We start from the raw sequence: 20,865 nt of genomic DNA, 5'->3' as shown, positions 1-20,865 counted from the left end.
GCTATGAGGCAAACCACTACATATGGACTATAACTGACTAGCGTCAATGGTGAAGTGCAAGACTGTATATTAATACATCTTTTTCCATCGTATGATTATGGTGTATTATTGCATGGTTATCAGTTTGTAATTGTATATAATAAGGTACATTTTCTGTTTTGCAGCTGTTCGCTCTGCTGGATACAACAGCTGGCATCTTCTGACCCTGGGCATAGAATATGGAGGTTCTTGGGCTCGGTCAAGTAAACCAAAGTCAAACATTTCCAGTTGCTCAGGAGAGAAAGAAAAGAACCAGCCTGGGGATGATTCCAATAAGGAAAATGCTTCCCAATCCTATTACCATGAAATTCATCAACTTTTGGATGCGGAAGATGGTCTGTCCTCTGAAGAAGACACCAACCTAGGATTGGGAGCTTTGTTGGAATTTCATGAAAAACACAAAGTTTATATGAGAGAGGAGCAACAAGAAAGGTGAGACTCTGTTGGACATGTCAAGTTTTGTGCTTAGTCAATAATCCCTATATGGATACTGTAATGCACAGCAATAAAGAGTACAGTGTAACCCCACTGGTTAGAAAATGGGGTAGCAACATATTGCTATGGTGGGTTACCTATCAGTCAGTTCATAGGTGTCCACTATTTATAGGGAAGGGCAGGAAGAAGGAAAATGCAACCTCTCCCTCAAATGGGGCACTTGTTTAGGTAGCCAGTATAAAAGCCCTTAACTCAATCCCCATGCATTGAGGGACAAGTTGCGCCTCATGCAAATGTGGTATATCTCATTTTTCAAATTAGTGATCATATGATACTCTAAGTATTGCTGTTTCTATAAAATCTTTAATTTCTTAGACCTTAATTCCAAGTGTAAAGTAGTAAGGGGGAGAGGGTGTTGAAGCTGTCACATTCTTCAAATAAATTAAATCCATATACCTAATGAGACCCCTAATGTGAAACATAGATTTTGATGGCAGAGCAAAAGGCCCAATAAGGACTTGATTTATCAAAACCCTTATGGCTGCAAGTTCTCACAAGAACCTGCTCACTGTATTTAACAAGCAGCGGTCGTCACACCGCTGCTTTCCTAATTTCTTTGCCACCTCTAAGGTGGCAAAATTCAATCTCTGCGGTCTAGTCCGACTGAGGAGATTGACAGCTCCTGCCCGCGCATGATTGGCTGTGCGGGGTCAGGGGGCGGGATTGCACACAAGCGCTCGTGTGCAATGGTAATTTCCTCCGGGTAAATTCGCCCCGCCAGAGGCGAGCTGAGGCGTACAGGGGTGCGTATATGGGCCCCTGTCCGCCTCAGCTTTGATAAATCCATCCCTAAGTCTACCCACATTTCCTTTAAAGGGAAAGCTTAAGTTTGTAAGATAGCCCAGTCATTCTTGAAGTGACATTGAAAAGACTCCTGTTTCAAATATGAGGTCACATGACCTTATTGAGATCATATGGTACGTGAAAAAATAGTGAGCCTTTAATACACTAGAAACTAACGGCTAGATTACGACTTTTGCGTTATGAGTGAAAAAGCCTCATAACGCTGCTTTTTCACTACCGCTGCTATTACGAGTCTTGTAGGTATAGCTGTACCGCACACTTTTTTGGATGTAACACAACGTAACTACCGCACCTTTCAAAAAGTCCTTTTTCAATGGGCCTTCCATAAAATAAATCTAAATAAAAATCTTAAAATAAATACAAACTTGCCTGTAAAACAAAAATAAAATCTAAGCTAGCTACAATGTAACTATTAGTTATATTGTAGCTAGCTTAGGGTTTATTTTACAGGTAAATATTTAGTTTTAAATAGGAATTAGTTAGGTAATGATAGTAATTTTTATTTAGATTTATTTTAATTATATTAAAGTTAGGGTTAGACTTAGGGTTAGGTTTAGGGGTTAATATATTTATTTAGTGTTAGTGATGTGGGAGGCCAGAGGTTTAGGGTTAACAACTTTAGTATAGTGGCGGCGGCGGCGACGTTGGGGGCAGTAGATTAGGGGTTAATAAGTGTAGGTAGGTGGCAGCGATGTCAGGTGCGGCAGATTAGGGGTTAGTAAGTGTAGGTAGGTGGTGGCAATGTAGGGGGCAGCAGATTAGGGTTGTTTAGACTCAAGGTTTATGTTAGGGTGTTAGGTGTAAACACAACTTTTTTCCCCCCATAGGAATCAATGGGGCTGCGTTACGGAGCTTTACGCTCCTTTATTGCAGGTGTTAGGCTTTTTTTTAGCCGGCTCTCCCCATTGATGTCTATGGGGAAATCGTGCACGAGCACGTAGAACCAGCTCAAAGCAGCGCTGGTATTTGTGTGCGGTATGCAGCGCTATTAAAGGTGAGCGGTGGAAATAACTTGCAAATTATTACCGAGCCATTCATAACGCAAAACTCGTAATCTAGGCGTTTGTTTAAATACTTAAGAGAATAGTCAAGACTGCATCATCCTCTCTTTACCATAACTAAACCTACACGCAAGTATGTTTGGTACTTTTTATTCCCTACCCTGGTAAGTAAAAATAATCATATATCCATGAATCAAAGGGTTAATGATTACCTTTCGAACTTTATAAATCTAGTATATCCACTTTTTGGAGAATCATAGAAATTGGAAAGGGATCTCTCACTGGAGACAAACCCCAAAGTGTAATGTTTTGTTGTGCATAAAACAATCAGTGGCAAAATGTTTAACCTAGGTTCTTTTTTCTCTTCTGGGGCCAATTAGGATAGCTGTAAACATGTCACTAGCATGTGCAGCCAATAACTGTGTGGAATAAAGCTGTCTTAAAGGAACATAAAACCCAAATTTTTATTTCATGATTTAGATAGTTCATATACTGTAGTTTTAAACAATGTTTCAATTTACTTCTATTATCTAATTTGCTTTGTTCACTTGCAATCCTTTATTGAAAAGAATACCTAGGTATGCTCAGAGCAACAACGCACTACTGGGTGCTAGCTGCTGATACATATATGCCTCTTTTCATTGGCTCACCCAACGTGTTTAGCTAACTCCCAATGCAAATTTGATAATAGAAATAAATTTGAAAATTATTTAAAATCCTATGCTCTGCCTGAATCATGTTTATGTACAACGGCTGTCGTTTTCACTGCAAGGGGTTAAATAGCGAGGCTCTTGCTAACGACGTTGTTTAACTAGATATCATTTTTTAATACAATCTCTGTGTTTAATGTGCTTTTATATTGTGCATAATATATACACTATAATATCACTTCAATTTTCAAAAATAAATTAGAACTAACAATTTTTTTAATCAGCAAAAAATGTAAATATGCATATAGATTTGTACATTAGATTTTATTGATCAATCTTTATTGTTGCTTATCATAGTCAAGGACTGAAGCATACATTTAAATGTCCTTTTAGACACATCTAACTTTGGTCCATTTGCAGATAAAGCTCTATTCTGATTCGTCCCTGGTACCATGGTTACTATGGAGCTTGGCGATTATCCTGCCATTATTCCAAAATGCCAAACCGGGAAAGGTTTGATTGATAGCCAAGCTGGTGGCAATTGTCAAAGAGTCCCCAGGTCCTTGACACCAATTGTGAAGAATTATAGGCAATGCACTGGTTAATAAGATAATAGTGTTCCATAAAGTCATCCTGTCAACAGCATCATCAAATTATATAGAGAGTATCTAGAGACACAGATGGCTGTTTGTTAAAGGGTTTAACCCTATAGTGGCCAGGAAGAACAGAATTGCATTGCTGTGCAGCAAAAGGATTGAAAGATATGTCCTTAAAGGGACATGAAAACCAAGATTTTTCTTTCATGATTCAGATAGAGAATAGAATTTAAAAAAAGTTTCCAATTTACGTCTATTATCAAATTTGCTTCATTCTCATGTTACTCTTTGTTGAAGAAATATCTAGATAGGGGTGCTACTTGACCGTAAATAAAGCTGCCATATAGTGCTCTTACTAATGTATAACATTGTTGCAAAACTCCTGCTTTTCAACAAATGATAACAAGAAAACAAAGGTAATTTGACAATAGAAGTAAATTGGAAAGTTGTTAAAAACTGTACAGTATATTCTATCTGAATCATGAAAGAGAAATGTTTTGGGATTTATGTCTCTTTAACAAGTGATCAAGTTGATGAGTCCACAAAGTGATCCACTCGTGAAGGACATTTGTAGATCAGAGCTTCTTTTTTTCATGTCAGACCCTTTTTTGCATTGGAATCTTTTTAGTGACCCCCTTATATATAATATAGTCCAAAGCAAACCCCTTGTCAGACGGGTATACATTTTTTTTTAACATCAATATACCACAAAAGGGAGGGGATTATTAGCAAAATTAAGTAAATTCAACTAGCCATAGCAAATCAGTATTTCCTTGCACATTTTATATCCTAGACAATTTTGTAGCTTGCTTTTCATTGGTTTCTCGTGTCTAGTCAAGTCACACTGTGTGACAAAGTGACACACTGTTTTGAGTGTCTCTCCAGCTCACACAATGGCCCCTATTTAACAAAGGCTGGCGGACCTGATCCGACAGTGCGGATCAGGTCCGCCAGACCTCGCTGAATACGGAGAGCAATACGCTCTCCGTATTCAGCATTGCACCAGTAGCTCACAAGAACTGCTGGTGCAACACCGCCCCCTGCAGACTCGCGGCCAATCGGCCGCCAGCAGGGGGGTGTCAATCAACCCGATCGTACTCGATCGGTTGATTTCCGGCGATGTCTGTCCGTCTGCTCAGAGCAGGCGGACAGGTTATGGGGCAGTGGTCTTTGTGACCACTGCTTCATAACTGCTGTTTCTGGCGAGCCTGCAGGCTCGCCAGAAACACGGGGCATCAAGCTCCATTCGGAGCTTGATGGATAGACCCCAAGGTATAATCATTTTCAAATAGTTAAAAAGATTAATTGATGCAGATGGGTTGTATGGTAGATATATAATAACAATATAGCATTTTTAAAAAAAATACAAACTAATACAATATAATTCTGGAAAAAAATACTGGGATAAGAAGTATCCCAGAAATCCCCTGAGGAGTGTGCACTCTACTGACTTAAAGGGACATGAAACCCAAAATATTTATTTCATGATACAGATAGAGAATACAATTTTAAACAACATTCAAATTTACTTCTATTATCTAATTTTCTTCATTCTTTAGATATCCTTTGTGAAGAAATAGCAATGCACATGGGTGAGCCAATCACACAAGACATCTATATGCAGCCACCAATCAGCAGCTACTGAGCATATTTAAATATGCTTTCCAACAAAGGATATTAAGCAAATTAGATAATGGAAGTAAATTGTAAAGTTGTGTAAAACTGCACGCTCTTTATAAATCATGAAAGAAATCATTTGGATTCCATGTCCCTTTAACAGAAAATAGGACTGATGTTCAACGTTTCCAGGGTTGCTTTTTATTTATTTTATATTAGCACTATTGTTTAAATAAAGTATTGTTTTTGCAAAGTGGAGCGCTCATTTAACGTGCGCCCGTAAACGGGCAAATTTGGCTGGTTAATGCTGCCGCAAATTTGTGGTAGTACTTTGAGGTTTACATTGCGGTCTATGGGGTCTGTGTTATTACTGTTAATATATATATATATATATATATATATACTTATATATTTAAACTTTGCTCTGCAACTCCTTACCCCCTTCGCTGCGCTAGGTTCTGTGTCGTGTCTATTGGCATCAGAACGAGGCTTCCATTGTAGCCTACGGAATCGGGCTCTTGTGAGCGCAAAGCTCAAGCATTGTACTCAAATTGCAATACCAGCGCACATTTGCGAATGTCAGTATTACTGAGTGGAGCACAAATATCTCAATTTTGCGCTCCTCTCGTAATCTAGCCCTTTATGTTTAGTGTAACCATCATATATTATTTTTCTCAAGCTCCCTATATTCAGAAAAATGAGAGGTGATATTAGATGTATCTCTATTATAAGCTTCTGGCGCATTGCGCAGTAAGTATGTAGTCTGCATTTTATGCATTTTGACAACTCCATAAACAATACTGATGTTTGCTAATGACAGTGAAAGGTCTGTTATTGGTAGAGTGTTTTATCCAATTTTATAATACATGAACATGTAATAGGTTAATATTGTTCCTCTAATTACCTCAATTCAAGGGGAAAAAAAAATCTAGTTTAGAACAGAAAAACACAATTATGTTTTTGTTTTAAGAGTCCTATTAAAGCCCCAGGGGGTTACTTACCGCGAGTGTGAGACAGCTAAAAAATTAGCTGGGGATTAAGGGAGAGTATAACTATTTTAAATCCAGGGAAATCTGTTATCTCTACAAGATCCAGACCTACAAATATAGATTAAATATATATATGTGTATGTATGTTTGTATGTATGTGTGTGTGTGTATATATATATATATATATATATATATATATATAGTATATAGTATATATATATATATATATATATATACTCACAGTATATTATATTTATCATGTAGTGCTGTTACTTTAGAATCTACAACAATAAGAAACGACATTTTCAAAAGCAGTATAAAAATCAGGCAGACCCATATGTAAGGAACACACTGTCCCACTGATGAAAGGAGAGAGGCACTAGTGGCTGCCAAAGACCTACTATTATATAATGAAAAATAATCCTATTTAAAAATATTGGATGATCAGAGTGTGACCTGTGTTTAAATCTCATATTAGACTATTGACTTGCAGCCCCTCTGTCAGCCATATTCTCACTTATGACCGGGGATCAGTCCCCTGGACCCGCAATCTTTTTTTCAGCCACATGTTCACATTAGACCTCAGATTAGACCCCTGGCCCTGCAGGAACTCTGTACACCACATGTTCACATCAGACCTCAGATTAAACCTCTGGTCCTGCAGGAACTTTTATCAACCACATGGTCACATCAGATCTCAGATTAGACCCCTGGCCCTGCAGGAACTCGTATTAAACACCATGTTCACAGCAGACCTCAGATTAGACTCCTGGTCCTGCAGGAACTCTTATCAACCACATGTTCACATCAGACCTCAGATTAGGCCCCTGGCCCTGCAGGAACTCTTATCAACTACATGTTCACACCAGACCTCAGATTAGACCCCTGGCCCTGCAGGAACTCGTATCAACCACATGTTCACATCACACCCCTGGCCCTGCAGGAACTCTTATCAACCACATGTTCACATCAGACCTCAGATTAGACCCCTGGCCCTGCAGGAACTTTTATCAACCAGATGTTTACATCAGACCTCAGATTAGACCCCTGGCCCTGCAGGAACTCTTATCAACCACATGTTTACATCAGATATCAGATTAGACCTCTGGCCCTGCAGGAACTCTTATCAACCACATGTTCACAGCAGACCTCAGATTAGACTCCTGGTCCTGCAGGAACTCTTATCAACCACATGTTCACATCAGACCTCAGATTAGGCCCCTGGCCCTGCAGGAACTCTTATCAACTACATGTTCACACCAGACCTCAGATTAGACCCCTGGCCCTGCAGGAACTCGTATCAACCACATGTTCACATCACACCCCTGGCCCTGCAGGAACTCTTATCAACCACATGTTCACATCAGACCTCAGATTAGACCCCTGGCCCTGCAGGAACTTTTATCAACCAGATGTTTACATCAGACCTCAGATCAGACCCCTGGCCCTGCAGGAACTCTTATCAACCACATGTTTACATCAGATATCAGATTAGACCTCTGGCCCTGCAGGAACTCTTATCAACCACATGTTCACATCCGACCTCAGATTAGACCCCTGGCCCTTCAGGAACTCTATTAACTACATGTTCACATCAGACCTCAGATTAAATACTGCTCCTGCAGGAACTCTTATCAATCACATTTTCACATTAAACTTTAGATAAAACTCCTTGCCCTGAAGGAACTTTTATCAACCACATGTTTGCTTCAGACCTCAGATTAGACCCCTGGCCCTGCCGGAACACTTATCAACCACATGTTCACATCAGACCCCTGCCAGTGCAGGAACTCTTATCAACCACATGTTCACATCAGACCTCAGATTAGACCCCAGGTCCTGCAGGAACTCTTATCAACCACATGCTCACATCAGACCTCAGATTAGAGCCCTGGTCCTGCAGGAACTCTTATCAGCAACATGTTCATATCAGACCATAGATTAGACCTCTAGACCTCCATAAACTCTTATCAACCACATGTTCACATCAGACCTCAGATTAGACCCCTGGTCCTGCAGGAACTGTTATCAACCACATGTTCACATCAGACCTCAGATTAGACCCCTGGCCCTGCAGGAACTCTTATAAACTACATGTTCACATCAGACCTCAGATCAGACCCCTGGTCCTGCAGGAACTCTTATCACAGTATATTATATTTATCATGTAGTGCTGTTACTTTAGAATCTACAACAATAAGAAACAACATTTTCAAAAGCAGTATAAAAATCAGGCAGACCCATATGTAAGGAACACACGGTCCCACTGATGAAAGGAGAGAGGCACTAGTGGCTGCCAAAGACCTACTATTATATAATGAAAAATAATCCTATTTAAAAATATTGGATGATCAGAGTGTGACCTGTGTTTAAATCTCATATTAGACTATTGACTTGCAGCCCCTCTGTCAGCCATATTCTCACTTATGACCGGGGATCAGTCCCCTGGACCCGCAATCTTTTTTTCAGCCACATGTTCACATTAGACCTCAGATTAGACCCCTGGCCCTGCAGGAACTCTGTACACCACATGTTCACATCAGACCTCAGATTAAACCTCTGGTCCTGCAGGAACTTTTATCAACCACATGGTCACATCAGATCTCAGATTAGACCCCTGGCCCTGCAGGAACTCGTATTAACCACATGTTCACAGCAGACCTCAGATTAGACTCCTGGTCCTGCAGGAACTCTTATCAACCACATGTTCACATCAGACCTCAGATTAGGCCCCTGGCCCTGCAGGAACTCTTATCAACTACATGTTCACAGCAGACCTCAGATTAGACCCCTGGCCCTGCAGGAACTCGTATCAACCACATGTTCACATCACACCCCTGGCCCTGCAGGAACTCTTATCAACCACATGTTCACATCAGACCTCAGATTAGACCCCTGGCCCTGCAGGAACTTTTATCAACCAGATGTTTACATCAGACCTCAGATTAGACTCCTGGTCCTGCAGGAACTCTTATCAACCACATGTTCACATCAGACCTCAGATTAGACTCCTGGTCCTGCAGGAACTCTTATCAACCACATGTTCACATCAGACCTCAGATTAGAGCCCTGGTCCTGCAGGAACTCTTATCAACCACATGTTCATATCAGACCTCAGATTAGAGCCCTGGTCCTGCAGAAACTCTTATCAACCACATCTTCACATCAGACCTCAGATTAGACCCCTGGTCCTGCAGGAACTCTTATCAAAAACATGTTCACATCAGACCTCAGATTAGACCCCTGGTTTTGCAGGAACTCTTATCAACCACATGTTCACATCAGACCCCTGGTCCTGCAGGAACTCTGATCAACCACATGTTCACATCAGACCTCAGATTAGACCCCTGGTCCTGCAGGAACTCTTATCAACCACATGTTTACATCAGATATCAGATTAGACCTCTGGCCCTGCAGGAACTCTTATCAACCACATGTTCACATCCGACCTCAGATTAGACCCCTGGCCCTTCAGGAACTCTATTAACCACATGTTCACATCAGACCTCAGATTAAATACTGCTCCTGCAGGAACTCTTATCAATCACATTTTCACATTAAACTTTAGATAAAACTCATTGCCCTGAAGGAACTTTTATCAACCACATGTTTGCTTCAGACCTCAGATTAGACCCCTGGCCCTGCCGGAACACTTATCAACCACATGTTCACATCAGACCCCTGCCAGTGCAGGAACTCTTATCAACCACATGTTCACATCAGACCTCAGATTAGACCCCAGGTCCTGCAGGAACTCTTATCAACCACATGCTCACATCAGACCTCAGATTAGAGCCCTGGTCCTGCAGGAACTCTTATCAGCAACATGTTCACATCAGACCTCAGATCAGACCCCTGGTCCTGCAGGAACTCTTATCAACCACATGTTCACATCAGACCATAGATTAGACCTCTAGACCTCCATAAACTCTTATCAACCACATGTTCACATCAGACCTCAGATTAGACCCCTGGTCCTGCAGGAACTGTTATCAACCACATGTTCACATCAGACCTCAGATTAGACCCCTGGCCCTGCAGGAACTCTTATCAACTACATGTTCACATCAGACCTCAGATCAGACCCCTGGTCCTGCAGGAACTCTTATCAACCACATGTTCACATCAGACCTCAGATTAGAGCCCTGGTCCTGCAGGAACTCTTATCAACCACATGTTCATATCAGACCTCAGATTAGAGCCCTGGTCCTGCAGAAACTCTTATCAACCACATCTTCACATCAGACCTCAGATTAGACCCCTGGTCCTGCAGGAACTCTTATCAAAAACATGTTCACATCAGACCTCAGATTAGACCCCTGGTTTTGCAGGAACTCTTATCAACCACATGTTCACATCAGACCCCTGGTCCTGCAGGAACTCTGATCAACCACATGTTCACATCAGACCTCAGATTAGACCCCTGGTCCTGCAGAAACTCTGATCAACCACACGTTCACATCAGACCTCAGATTAGACCCCTGGTCCTGCAGGAACTCTGATCAACCACATGTTCACATCAGACCTCAGATTAGACCCCTGGCCCTGGTCTATAACTCTGAAAACATACACTCATCCTCAGCCCTGGCATACTCCTCTGACACGGTACATACGCAGATGTTCCCATACTGCTGAGCGACACTGGAGGAAATCTCGGAGTGCTGCTGACTTTCTTCACTATAAGTTCATCTTGAACTCTTACTATTCTGCCCTTAATCTATATAAGAAACATTATGTCTCTACTCTTATCTCTACTCTTTCTTCAAAACATCTGTTCTCCACATTCAATACTCTTCTCCGCCCACCCCCACCACAACTTTTCTCTCAGCCCAAGATTTTGTCAGCTACTTCAACAACAAAATCAACGTCATCAGAAATGAAATCAGCTCTCAACATACTACCGGTCTCCCACCCCCTCAAAAGCTCACAATCATCCAAAACCCACATAGCCATATATTTAGCTCTTTTGCCCCTGTTACAGAGGATGAAGTTTCTGCCCTTATACTATCCTTTCACCTCACTACCTGTCCCCTCGACCCCATCCCCTCACAACTACTCCCCTCCCTCTCTTCTACCCTTACCCCTATACTCACACACATCTTCAACCTCTCCCTCAGCACTGGTATAGTTCCCACATCTCTTAAACATGCATTAGTCACACCTATCCTCAAAAAACCTTCTCTCAATTAAACCTCCCCATCCAACTACCGCCCTATTTCCCTACTACCTCTTGCCTCAAAGCTTCTTGAAAGGCTAGTATATGCATGTCTTTCCCATTTCCTTACATTAAACTCCCTCCTTGACCCACTGCAATCTGGATTTTGCCCCCTTCACTCAACAGAGACAGCAATTGTTAAGATTACCAACAACATACTTACAGCAAAATCAAAAGGCCACTTCTCTCTACTTATACTCCTTGATCTGTCTGCAGCCTTTGATACTGTCGAACACCCTCTTTTGCTCCATACCCTCCAATCCTTCGGCATCTTTGACACAGCTCTCTCTTGGTTCTCTTCCTATCTGTCTAACTGTACCTTTAGTGTAGCCTTCTCTGGGGCATGCTCTGCCCTGTTACCTCTTTCTTTTGGGGTACCGCAAGGCTCTGTCCTCGGTCCCCTTCTCTTTTCAATCTACACATCCTCACTAGGTTCCTTAATAAAGTCCCACGGGTTTCGTTATCTTTTGTATGCCGACGATACCCAACTCTACCTCTCTGCACCTGAACTATCTCCTTCCTTGCTAACCCGTATCACTAACTGTCTCTCTCATATCTCATCTTGGATGTCCTCTCACTACCTCAAGCTAAATCTCTCCAAAACTGAGCTCCTTATTTCCCCCTCTTCTTCCATAATCTCCACCCCCCATGTCTCTATAACTGTTGATAACTCCATCATTACCCCAACCTCACATGCCCGATTTCTTGGGGTCACACTTGACTCAGATCTTTCTTTCACTCCTCACATTCAGTCCTTGGCAAAAGCCTGCAGCTTCCACCCTAAAAACATAGCTAAAATTAGACATTTCCTTACACAAGACAGAACAAGGATTTTAATCCACTCTCTCATCCTTTCCTGCCTCGACTACTGCAACTCTATCCTCTCTGGTCTCCCTAGCTGCCGCCTAGCTCCTTTACAATCCATAATGAATGCCTCTGCCAGGCTCATCTTCCTTGCACGTTGCTCTTCATCTGTTGCACCTCTCTATCAATCTCTTTACTGGCTTCCTCTTGCCTCCAGGATTAAACACAAAATTCTTACTCTGACACACAAAGCCCTCAATTGCATTGGTCCCCCCTACATCTCAGACCTTGTCTCCAGATACTCTTCCCTCCCGTCCCCTATGCTCCACTCATGATCTCCTACTCTCCTCCTCTCTTGTTACCTCCTCACATTCCCATCTACAAGATTTCTCCAGACTGGCTCCCATCTTATGGAACTCTCTGCCTCGCTCCACAAGAATCTCCCCTAGTTTTAGAAGCTTCAAGTGCTCCCTGAAGACTACTATTTAGGAACGCTTACAACCTGCACTAACCTTCCTATCTCCACTGCTATCCCCAAAAACCCCATAGCATGTAAGCCTATGAGCCCAGCTGTTTGTAGTTCACCTACTACAGCAGTGCAACTCTCGGCAGGACCCTCTCTCCCCATTTGATCCCTGTAATCATTTTTTATATACCACCTATGTTCATAGCGCTGCAGAAACTGTTGGCACTCTACAAATACCTGATAATAATAATAATCAACCACATGCTCACATGAGACCTCAGATTAGACCCCTGGTCATGCAGGAACTCTTATCAACAATATGTTCACATCAGACCTCAGATTAGACCCCTGGTTTTGCAGGAACTCTTATCAACAACATGTTCACATCAGACCTGAGATTTGACCCCGGGTCCTGCAGGAACTCTTATCAACAACATGTTCACATCAGACCTCAGATTAGACCCCTGGCCCTGCAGGAACTCTTATCAACCACTTGTTCACATCAGACCTCAGATTAGACCTCTGGTCCTGCAGGAACTCTTATCAACCACTTGTTCACATCAGACCTCAGATTAAACCCCTGGTCCTGCAGGAACTCTTTATCAACCACTTGTTAACATCAGACCTTAGATTAAACCCCTGGTTAATTCTATTGGCTGATTAGAACAGCCAATAGGATTGAGCTTGCATACTATTGGCTGATTGGAATAGCCAATAGAATGCAAGCTCAATCCTATTGGATGATTGGATCAGCCAATAGGATTTTTTCTACCTTAATTCCGATTGGCTGATAGAATTTTATCAGCCAATCAGAATTGAAGGGACGCCATCTTGGATGACGTCATTTAAAGGACCCGTCATTCTTCCAGTCGCCGTAGAAAGAAGAGGATGCTCCGCGTCAGATGTCTTTTAGATGGACCCGCTCCGCTCCGGATGGATGAAGATAGAAGATGACGTCTGGATGAAGACTTCTGCCCATCTGGAGGACCTCTTCTGCCCGGGTAGGATGAAGACTTCGGACCGTCTGGAGGACCACTTCTGCCCGGTTGGGTGAAGATGTCTCAAGGTAGGGTGATCTTCAAGCGGGTGTTTTATTAAGGGGGGATTGGGTGGGTTTTAGAGTAGGGTTGGGTGTGTCGGTGGTGGGTTGTAACGTTGGGGGGGTATTGTCTTTTTTTTACAGGTAAAAAAGCTGATTACTTTGGGGCAATGCCCCGCAAAAAGCCCTTTTAAGGGCTATTTGTAATTTAGTATAGGGTAGGGATTTTTATTATTTTGGGGGGCTTTTTTATTTTATTAGGGGGATTAGAGTAGGTGTAATTAGTTTAAAAAACTTGTAATTATTTTATTATTTTCTGTAATTTAGTGTTTTTTCCCCCGTAATTTAGTTTAATTTAATTGTAATTAATTGTAGTTAATTTAGGTAATTTATTTAAAGGGACAGTACACTGTAAAATTGTTTTTCCATAAATGTATTTTAAATGACTTGTTATACCAACTGCAGAGTATAAAATATTTGAGAAATTGCATTTTCGGGTTTATTTGTGTATCTGAAGTAGCTGGTTTTGTGCTTTGAAACCACAGCCTATTACAATGGGTTGAGCTTCAGGTAATATCAGATCTCATTATGTTATCACTTTTATGTACACACACTTGCTTCCTTATCTTATATTTGTCTGGAACAGCAAAGCTCAATACTTAGAGAGAACAATGGAAAATTATCATTTTATTACTTAACTATCATGCCCCCACTGAGAATGTAATCTCTTCTGTGGGCTGTGTTTACTTAGGCTTGTCAATAGCATATACGCCAGTATCAAAACTTTCAGTATAGGTTGGGAAACCACAAGCTAAATCAGCTATTTCAAATGCTGAAATATGAGTAAAGGAGCTACTTGCAACCAATTTAATACACTCTAGCAGGTAAAAAGGATCATTGGGAATAATTTAAAGGGGAGAAAGTTTTTGGGTGAACTGTCCCTTTAATTATAGTGTAGTGTTAGGTGTAATTGTAACTTAAGTTAGGTTTTATTTTACAGGTATATTTGTCTTTATTTTAATTAGGTAGCTATTAAATAGTTATTAACTATTTAATAACTATTCTACCAAAATAAATACAAACTTGCCTGTAAAATAAAAATAAACCCTATGCTAGATACAAATGTAACTATTAGTTATATTGTAGCTATCTTAGGTTTTGTTTCATAGGTAAGTATTTAGTTTTAAATAGGAATAATTTATTTAATTGTAGTAATTTTATTTAGATTTATTTAAATACTTTTTAAGTTAGGGGGGTGTTAGGGTTAGACTTACATTTTGGGGTTAATAAATTTAATATAGTGGCGGCGACGTTGGGATCAGCAGATTAGGGGTTAATAAATGTAGGTAGGTGTTGGCGATGTTAGGGACAGCAGATTAGGGGTTAATAATATTTAACTAGTGTTTGCGAGGCGGAGTGCGGTGGTTTAGGGGTTAATACATTTATTGAAGTGGCAGCGATGTCTGGTTAGGCAGATTAGGGGTTAAAATTTTGAATATAGTGTTTGCGATGTGGGGGGGGGCTCGGTTTAGGGGTTAATAGGTAGTTTATGGGTGTTAGTGTACTTTTTAGCACTTTAGTTAAGAGTTTTATGTTACGGCGTTAGCCCATAAAACTCTTAACTACTGACTTTTAAATGCGGTATCAGTCTTGACAGGAGAGGCTGTACCGTTCACTTTTTCCCAGACTCGTAATACCGGCGTTAGGAAAATCCCATTGAAAGATAGGATACGCAATTTACGTAAGGGGATTTGCGGTATGCTCGAGTCGTGGAAAAAAAGTGAGTGGTACACCTGTACCTGCCAGGCTCGTAATACCAGCGGGCGTTAAAAAGCAGCGTTGGGACCTCTCAACGCTGCTTTTTAAGGCTAACGCAAGACTCGTAATCTAGGCACGTGTTAAGCCACGTAATCCAAACAGTCAAATTGCGTGCACATTTACATGTTCCCCCTAGAAGTTAAAGGGACACTGAACACAAATTTTTTCTTTCATGATTCAGACAGAGCAGCAATTTTAAGCAACTTTCTAATTTACTCCTATTATCAATTTTTCTGCGTTCTCTTGCTATCTTTATTTGAAAAAGAAGGCATCTAAGCTTTTTTCTTTGTTCAGTACTCTGGACAGCACTTTTTATTGGTGGATGAATTTATCCACCAATCAGCAAGGACAACCTAGGTTGTTCACCAACCTAAACTTACATTCTTGCATTTCAAATAAAGATAGCAAGAGAACAAATTAAAATTGATAATAGGAGTAAATTAGAAAGTTGCTTAAAATTGCATGCTCTATCTGAATCACGAAAGAAAAAATTTGGGTTCAGTGTCCCTTTAATGGAGAACACAAATAGAACCCCCCCCCCACTAAAACCCTAATCTGTTGCGCAAAGCTCATGACATTTTCTCCTCGAAAAGTGTACATGAAAATGTGCATATTTCATACTGCGAGAATGTTTTCGTAACGAAACGTTCTATTTATTTATACATTTTTCACTATATATGTGATGATTTTTGGACTGATATATCTATTTACTGGGCTAAAGTGGGGTGATTTTGGTTGATATGGGTCATCAATTAAGAGGGGTATCACTATGGCATTGCTGGATAGGCAAGATAGTGGTTCTGTGGTTGGTGGGGGTGAAGGGGCAGCACAAGGGCAAGACTCTATCCTTCTTATGTATCATCTATCACCCTGGATAGCACTTGCTGATTGGTGGCTACATTTAGCCACCAGTCAGCAAGTGCTACCCAGTTTCTGAACCAGAAATGGGCCGACTTCTAAGCTTACATTCCCGCTTTTTAAATAAAGATACCAATACAAGGAAGAAAAATTGATAATAGGAGTAAATTAGAAAGTTGCTTTAAAGGATTACTTTCTGATATAATTTTTAAGCTAAACAACTAACATATTAAAGTTAATAAACATTAATTAAAACCTACTGACCTATATTTTCTCCAAAACGAAGTTTCATAACGTTCTAAAAGTTATATCTTTTATTCGCCGATGATGTCACGTTATCCTGCCCACTATTTTCAGCACTGCGTGTTCAAAATACTTAAACCAATAACTTTGTGTTTAAAGCGCCATTTTGAAACCTAGGTATTGTAAACGGATTGGTACAGAGCAAAGGATACCCACGGAGTGGGTTTGGAAAACAATTAAATTTGCAGACAAGATTTCTGATATACGGTAGAGATATGTTAATGAAATGCTATTGATAAAAAGCGTATTTGGGGTAGTTAGTTAGTAACAGGCATAGAAAATATTTACTTACAGTGGCCCTTTAAAATTGCCTGCTCTATCTGAATCGTGAAAATTGGGTTTCGTATCCCTTTAAGTGAGATTTCCTAATCTCAAATGCTGATTTGTGCTTGTGCAACTTGATAGCTAACTGGACAAGAAGAAAGCTGTGGGCGGAGCTTGGTGCCCATTTTCAGCTGCTAACATTTGATGATTATATAAAAGTTTCATGTACTTCTGACAAGCTTATAGATGTGGAACCCGTTGAAAGATGCTTCTCTGGTAGGTTACAATCAGTTTTTTGTCTAGACTGTCCCTTTAAGGATTACCTTGGGTGAGAGCAGATAATTACCATGGTTACTGGTCAGCTGATGATTTCAGATATTTTAACAATCTGGTCTGTTAGGACTGGAATTGAGAAACTCTGGTCTATAAGTAGCTCTGGGAACAAAATCCCTTTAAACACTGGATTACTGGATAATGATTTGTTATAATGTGATCGCTTCAAGACTGCCGGACTTCCCCTGGAAGAATAGTGATGTAAAACCCAAGGGTTAAAATACATAGTATAAAGCTTTATCACTGGCTCCATTTCATTTCAGCACCACTAGAGGGCCACAGGTACTGCACAAAGCAAGGGCGATGATCACCTGTCTGTTGTGTTCTGATCTTAAGTGGCAATTAAATGGTTAACCCCTTAGTTGTCAGAACATAACATAACATTGCAGTTTACTTTAAGGAGTTAAGAGCAGCTGTGATCTCCTCTTTACACGTATGGCAGGTTGTTAGTTAATGTTGTGTTTCCATGTAACAATCTCTCCTCCTCCTTATTGGGTGCCCTTTCTCCCCAGAGGGTTCTGCCCCAGTTTCTCTCTCATGCCTCCAAGGCAATACAGCTGCTGCCTCTGCTCAAAGCTTCATAAATCAAGGAAACTGCAGACTCTGCATTAATCTTTCCCAGATTCTTATGGCATCACACATGACTCTACATTTCATTTGGAGTTTTCACCTGCATGATTTTCAGCTCAGAATATAGGCAGCGCTTAAAGGGATATAAACCCCCTCCCCCAAAAAATCTTCCTTGATTTAGATAGACCATACAATTGTAAACAACTTTCCAATTTACTTCTAATACCAAATTAGTTTCATTCTTTTGTTATCGTTTGTTAAAGGAGCAGCAATGTATTACTGGGAGCTAGCCGAACACATTAGGTGAGCCAGTGATGAGGCATATATGTGCAATCAGCAGCTAGCTGCCAGTAGTGCTTTGCTGCTTTTGAGCATACCTAAGTATGCTTTCCAACAAAGGATAGCAAGAGAACAAAGCAAAGCAGGAAATTGAAGTCAATTGAAAAGTTGTTAAAATGGTTAGCTCTTTCTGAATCACATAGTGCAGAATTATATAACATTAGCTTAGCGCCAACTTTATAAATCAGAGGATTGCAGAGATATTTTATTGCAAAATTCAATTTTTCTGAACTCCGCTCCTGGCTCTACTGAGTGGGTCTTTTATTTCATAAGCACTTCGAGGGCACACTATCTAGTCACAGCGTGCCCGATGGCGCCATTTACCTGAATGTAGCTCGTTCCTGCTCTGGTCTGGTAGCGGGCTACATTCAGTTTATTGGCGCAGTTGGGCACGCTGTGACTAGACAGCTTGCCGGTGAAACACTTATGGAAAACAAAGATCCGCTATGTGCAGAATTATATGACATTATTTTGTAGGTTTACTGTCCCTTTAAGACAGAAATTGCTCAGCATAAGGGCATTTAAATGTTAAATATGGCTAAACTAAGTTGTAAATGTGTTGGTGAAACAGTAGTTATTGGCGCATACATACTAAATAAACAACTGCTTGCACAAATCAACTGTGCTTTTATTAAAATTGTGACCTTAGTCACACACTATGGCTATATTCTGCTTAGCCTGTCACTAACTTACAAGGTGTCCCAATGCTTAACTGATCCCAACACTATTCAAATGTTAGGCAACGTCAAACTAAGAGCCAGATTACAAGTGGAGCGCAAAATATCGCTTACTCGAGCGCAATATTTGTGCTCCACTCAGTTATACCAGTGCACGCAAATGTGCGCTGGTATTACAAGTAAAGCGCAATGTGAACACGACCTTGCGTTTGCATTGAATGGATGCTTTTGCGTTCATGAGATTGCGCTTCCATAGGCTCCAATGGGAGCCTCGTTCTTATGCCATCAGACACGGCTGAGAACCTAGCACAGCAAAGGGGGTAATTCGTGCAGCAATGGCAGCAGATATTAAATATATATGAATATGAATATATACATAAATATTTGTGTTTATATATACAGATATTAACACATAAATATATATGTATATAAGCATATACATATATATTTACAGGGAACACACAGTCCCCATAGACGGCTATGTAAAGGCACCTAGTGCCGTTTTTTTTTTAAACATAATTTAAGCCCTAAAACTGCTTCATGCAGTTTAAAAAAAAAATAATAATATTTTTTTATTTTAATAACCCACACTATACTTAATTTAGGGGCAATTGGGGGCTCATTTTGAAAATTAACCAGAGATCTAATTTTTTTAGAGCACTAATTGCTACCGTAAGCTCAAAATAGCATTAACCATCCACTTGTAATGGCTGGTTATTTATTGCACGCCTGCAAAAGGCCAATTTACGGGCATGTGATAAATTAGTGCTCCATTTGCAATCTAGCCCTGAGTTGTTGTAAATATGTTGGCTGCTGCAGATATATGGTTACAAAGTTAATACCCAAATGGGATGGTATTGCAGAGTTGAAAGACTTGAGGATACTCCCAGTTTGGAGTCTTGGACATGCTTGAGAAATGCGCATGTGCGTAAAGATGACTCCGTCTATATTATTAATGCAGAAATAATGACCTAGATTTATGAAGAATTCAGCAAATGCTCCAGTGTGATAACTCTCTACTCTTCTGGTGTCTTCCTACAGACCCAATTCACTAAGATTTGAAACACATTAGTGAATCAGCTCCCATCAATAATATATAATTTTGTTATAGATGTCACGATGGAGAGTTCCTTGATTTTATAGTGAATCTAGTATTATATCAGAAGAGCAGTTTTTGACATAATTACTAAGCATACAATGCAACCATAAAAAGGATTTTGAAGTAATTATATACATGGCATATATCTGCCGTTAAAGGGTATGGAAGTCTGCATTAAACTTTTCAGATTTAGATAGAGGGTGTAATTATAAATAAAAAAAACAACGTTCCAATTCATCTTTTTAATTCAATTTACCTGTTTTTCTTGGTATTCTTTGTTGGAATTTTAGCTAATTCCCATGAGAGCATACAGAGGTATGCTCAGGAGCTTATACGTGTCCTCTATTTGTATAGACTAGTTAACAAAAAGTGCTCAAATCATGTGCATACAGCATTTAAATAAAATAACGTTAAGTGTCTTTGTTATCAAAAAATACATTTTTTTTGCCGTCCAGAGACAAGCAAGCTGGAAAGCTTCTTGAATAAGTTTCTTATCTCCTTTGTTGTAGCCACAGGTATAACTGAGCTCCTGCATATATTAAACAATCACTGTGCAGCATGTTGAGGCATCACATTTCTGGATCCTGGAAGATGCCTTATGAGGGGCAGTTAAAAATAAAAAAGCACAATTAAGCAGTGTATATTCATTAGAACAAAGTCTAGAAAAAGATAAGTAGAAACTTTAATAAAGTGACTACAAACAAAACAGGGATTTCAGCACAACATATTTATTTGTATACAGAAAAATTACTCTATTTCATCATAAGGATGCTTAAACATAGTGCTCAACAGATTGTGCATACATATAGCAGGCAAGTATTTGCAAGCCTATAGAAGACAAACGAACCAAAACAAGTACTCAGAAGCAAATGTATATTGCAAACCTATG

The 20,865-nt window shown here is 40.2% G+C and overlaps 1 protein-coding gene across 1 annotated transcript in view; it reads left to right on the top strand.

Moving 5' to 3' along the window:
• Positions 1–315: 315 nt before the first annotated feature.
• Positions 316–20,865, top strand: part of CACNA1B (calcium voltage-gated channel subunit alpha1 B) — a 575,803-nt gene continuing 555,253 nt past the window's right edge. Inside the window, exon 1 of the mRNA XM_053695819.1 lies at positions 316–471. Within this exon, the coding sequence (XP_053551794.1) occupies positions 449–471 (23 nt within the window). The 5' untranslated portion in view covers positions 316–448. The remainder of the gene's footprint in view (positions 472–20,865) is intronic.

Source organism: Bombina bombina, chromosome 12 (assembly GCF_027579735.1).
Source record: "Bombina bombina isolate aBomBom1 chromosome 12, aBomBom1.pri, whole genome shotgun sequence".
Lineage (NCBI taxonomy): Eukaryota > Metazoa > Chordata > Amphibia > Anura > Bombinatoridae > Bombina > Bombina bombina.
The sequence above is the reverse complement of the archived record's forward strand: the minus strand, read 5'-3'. Positions and strand labels throughout refer to the sequence as shown.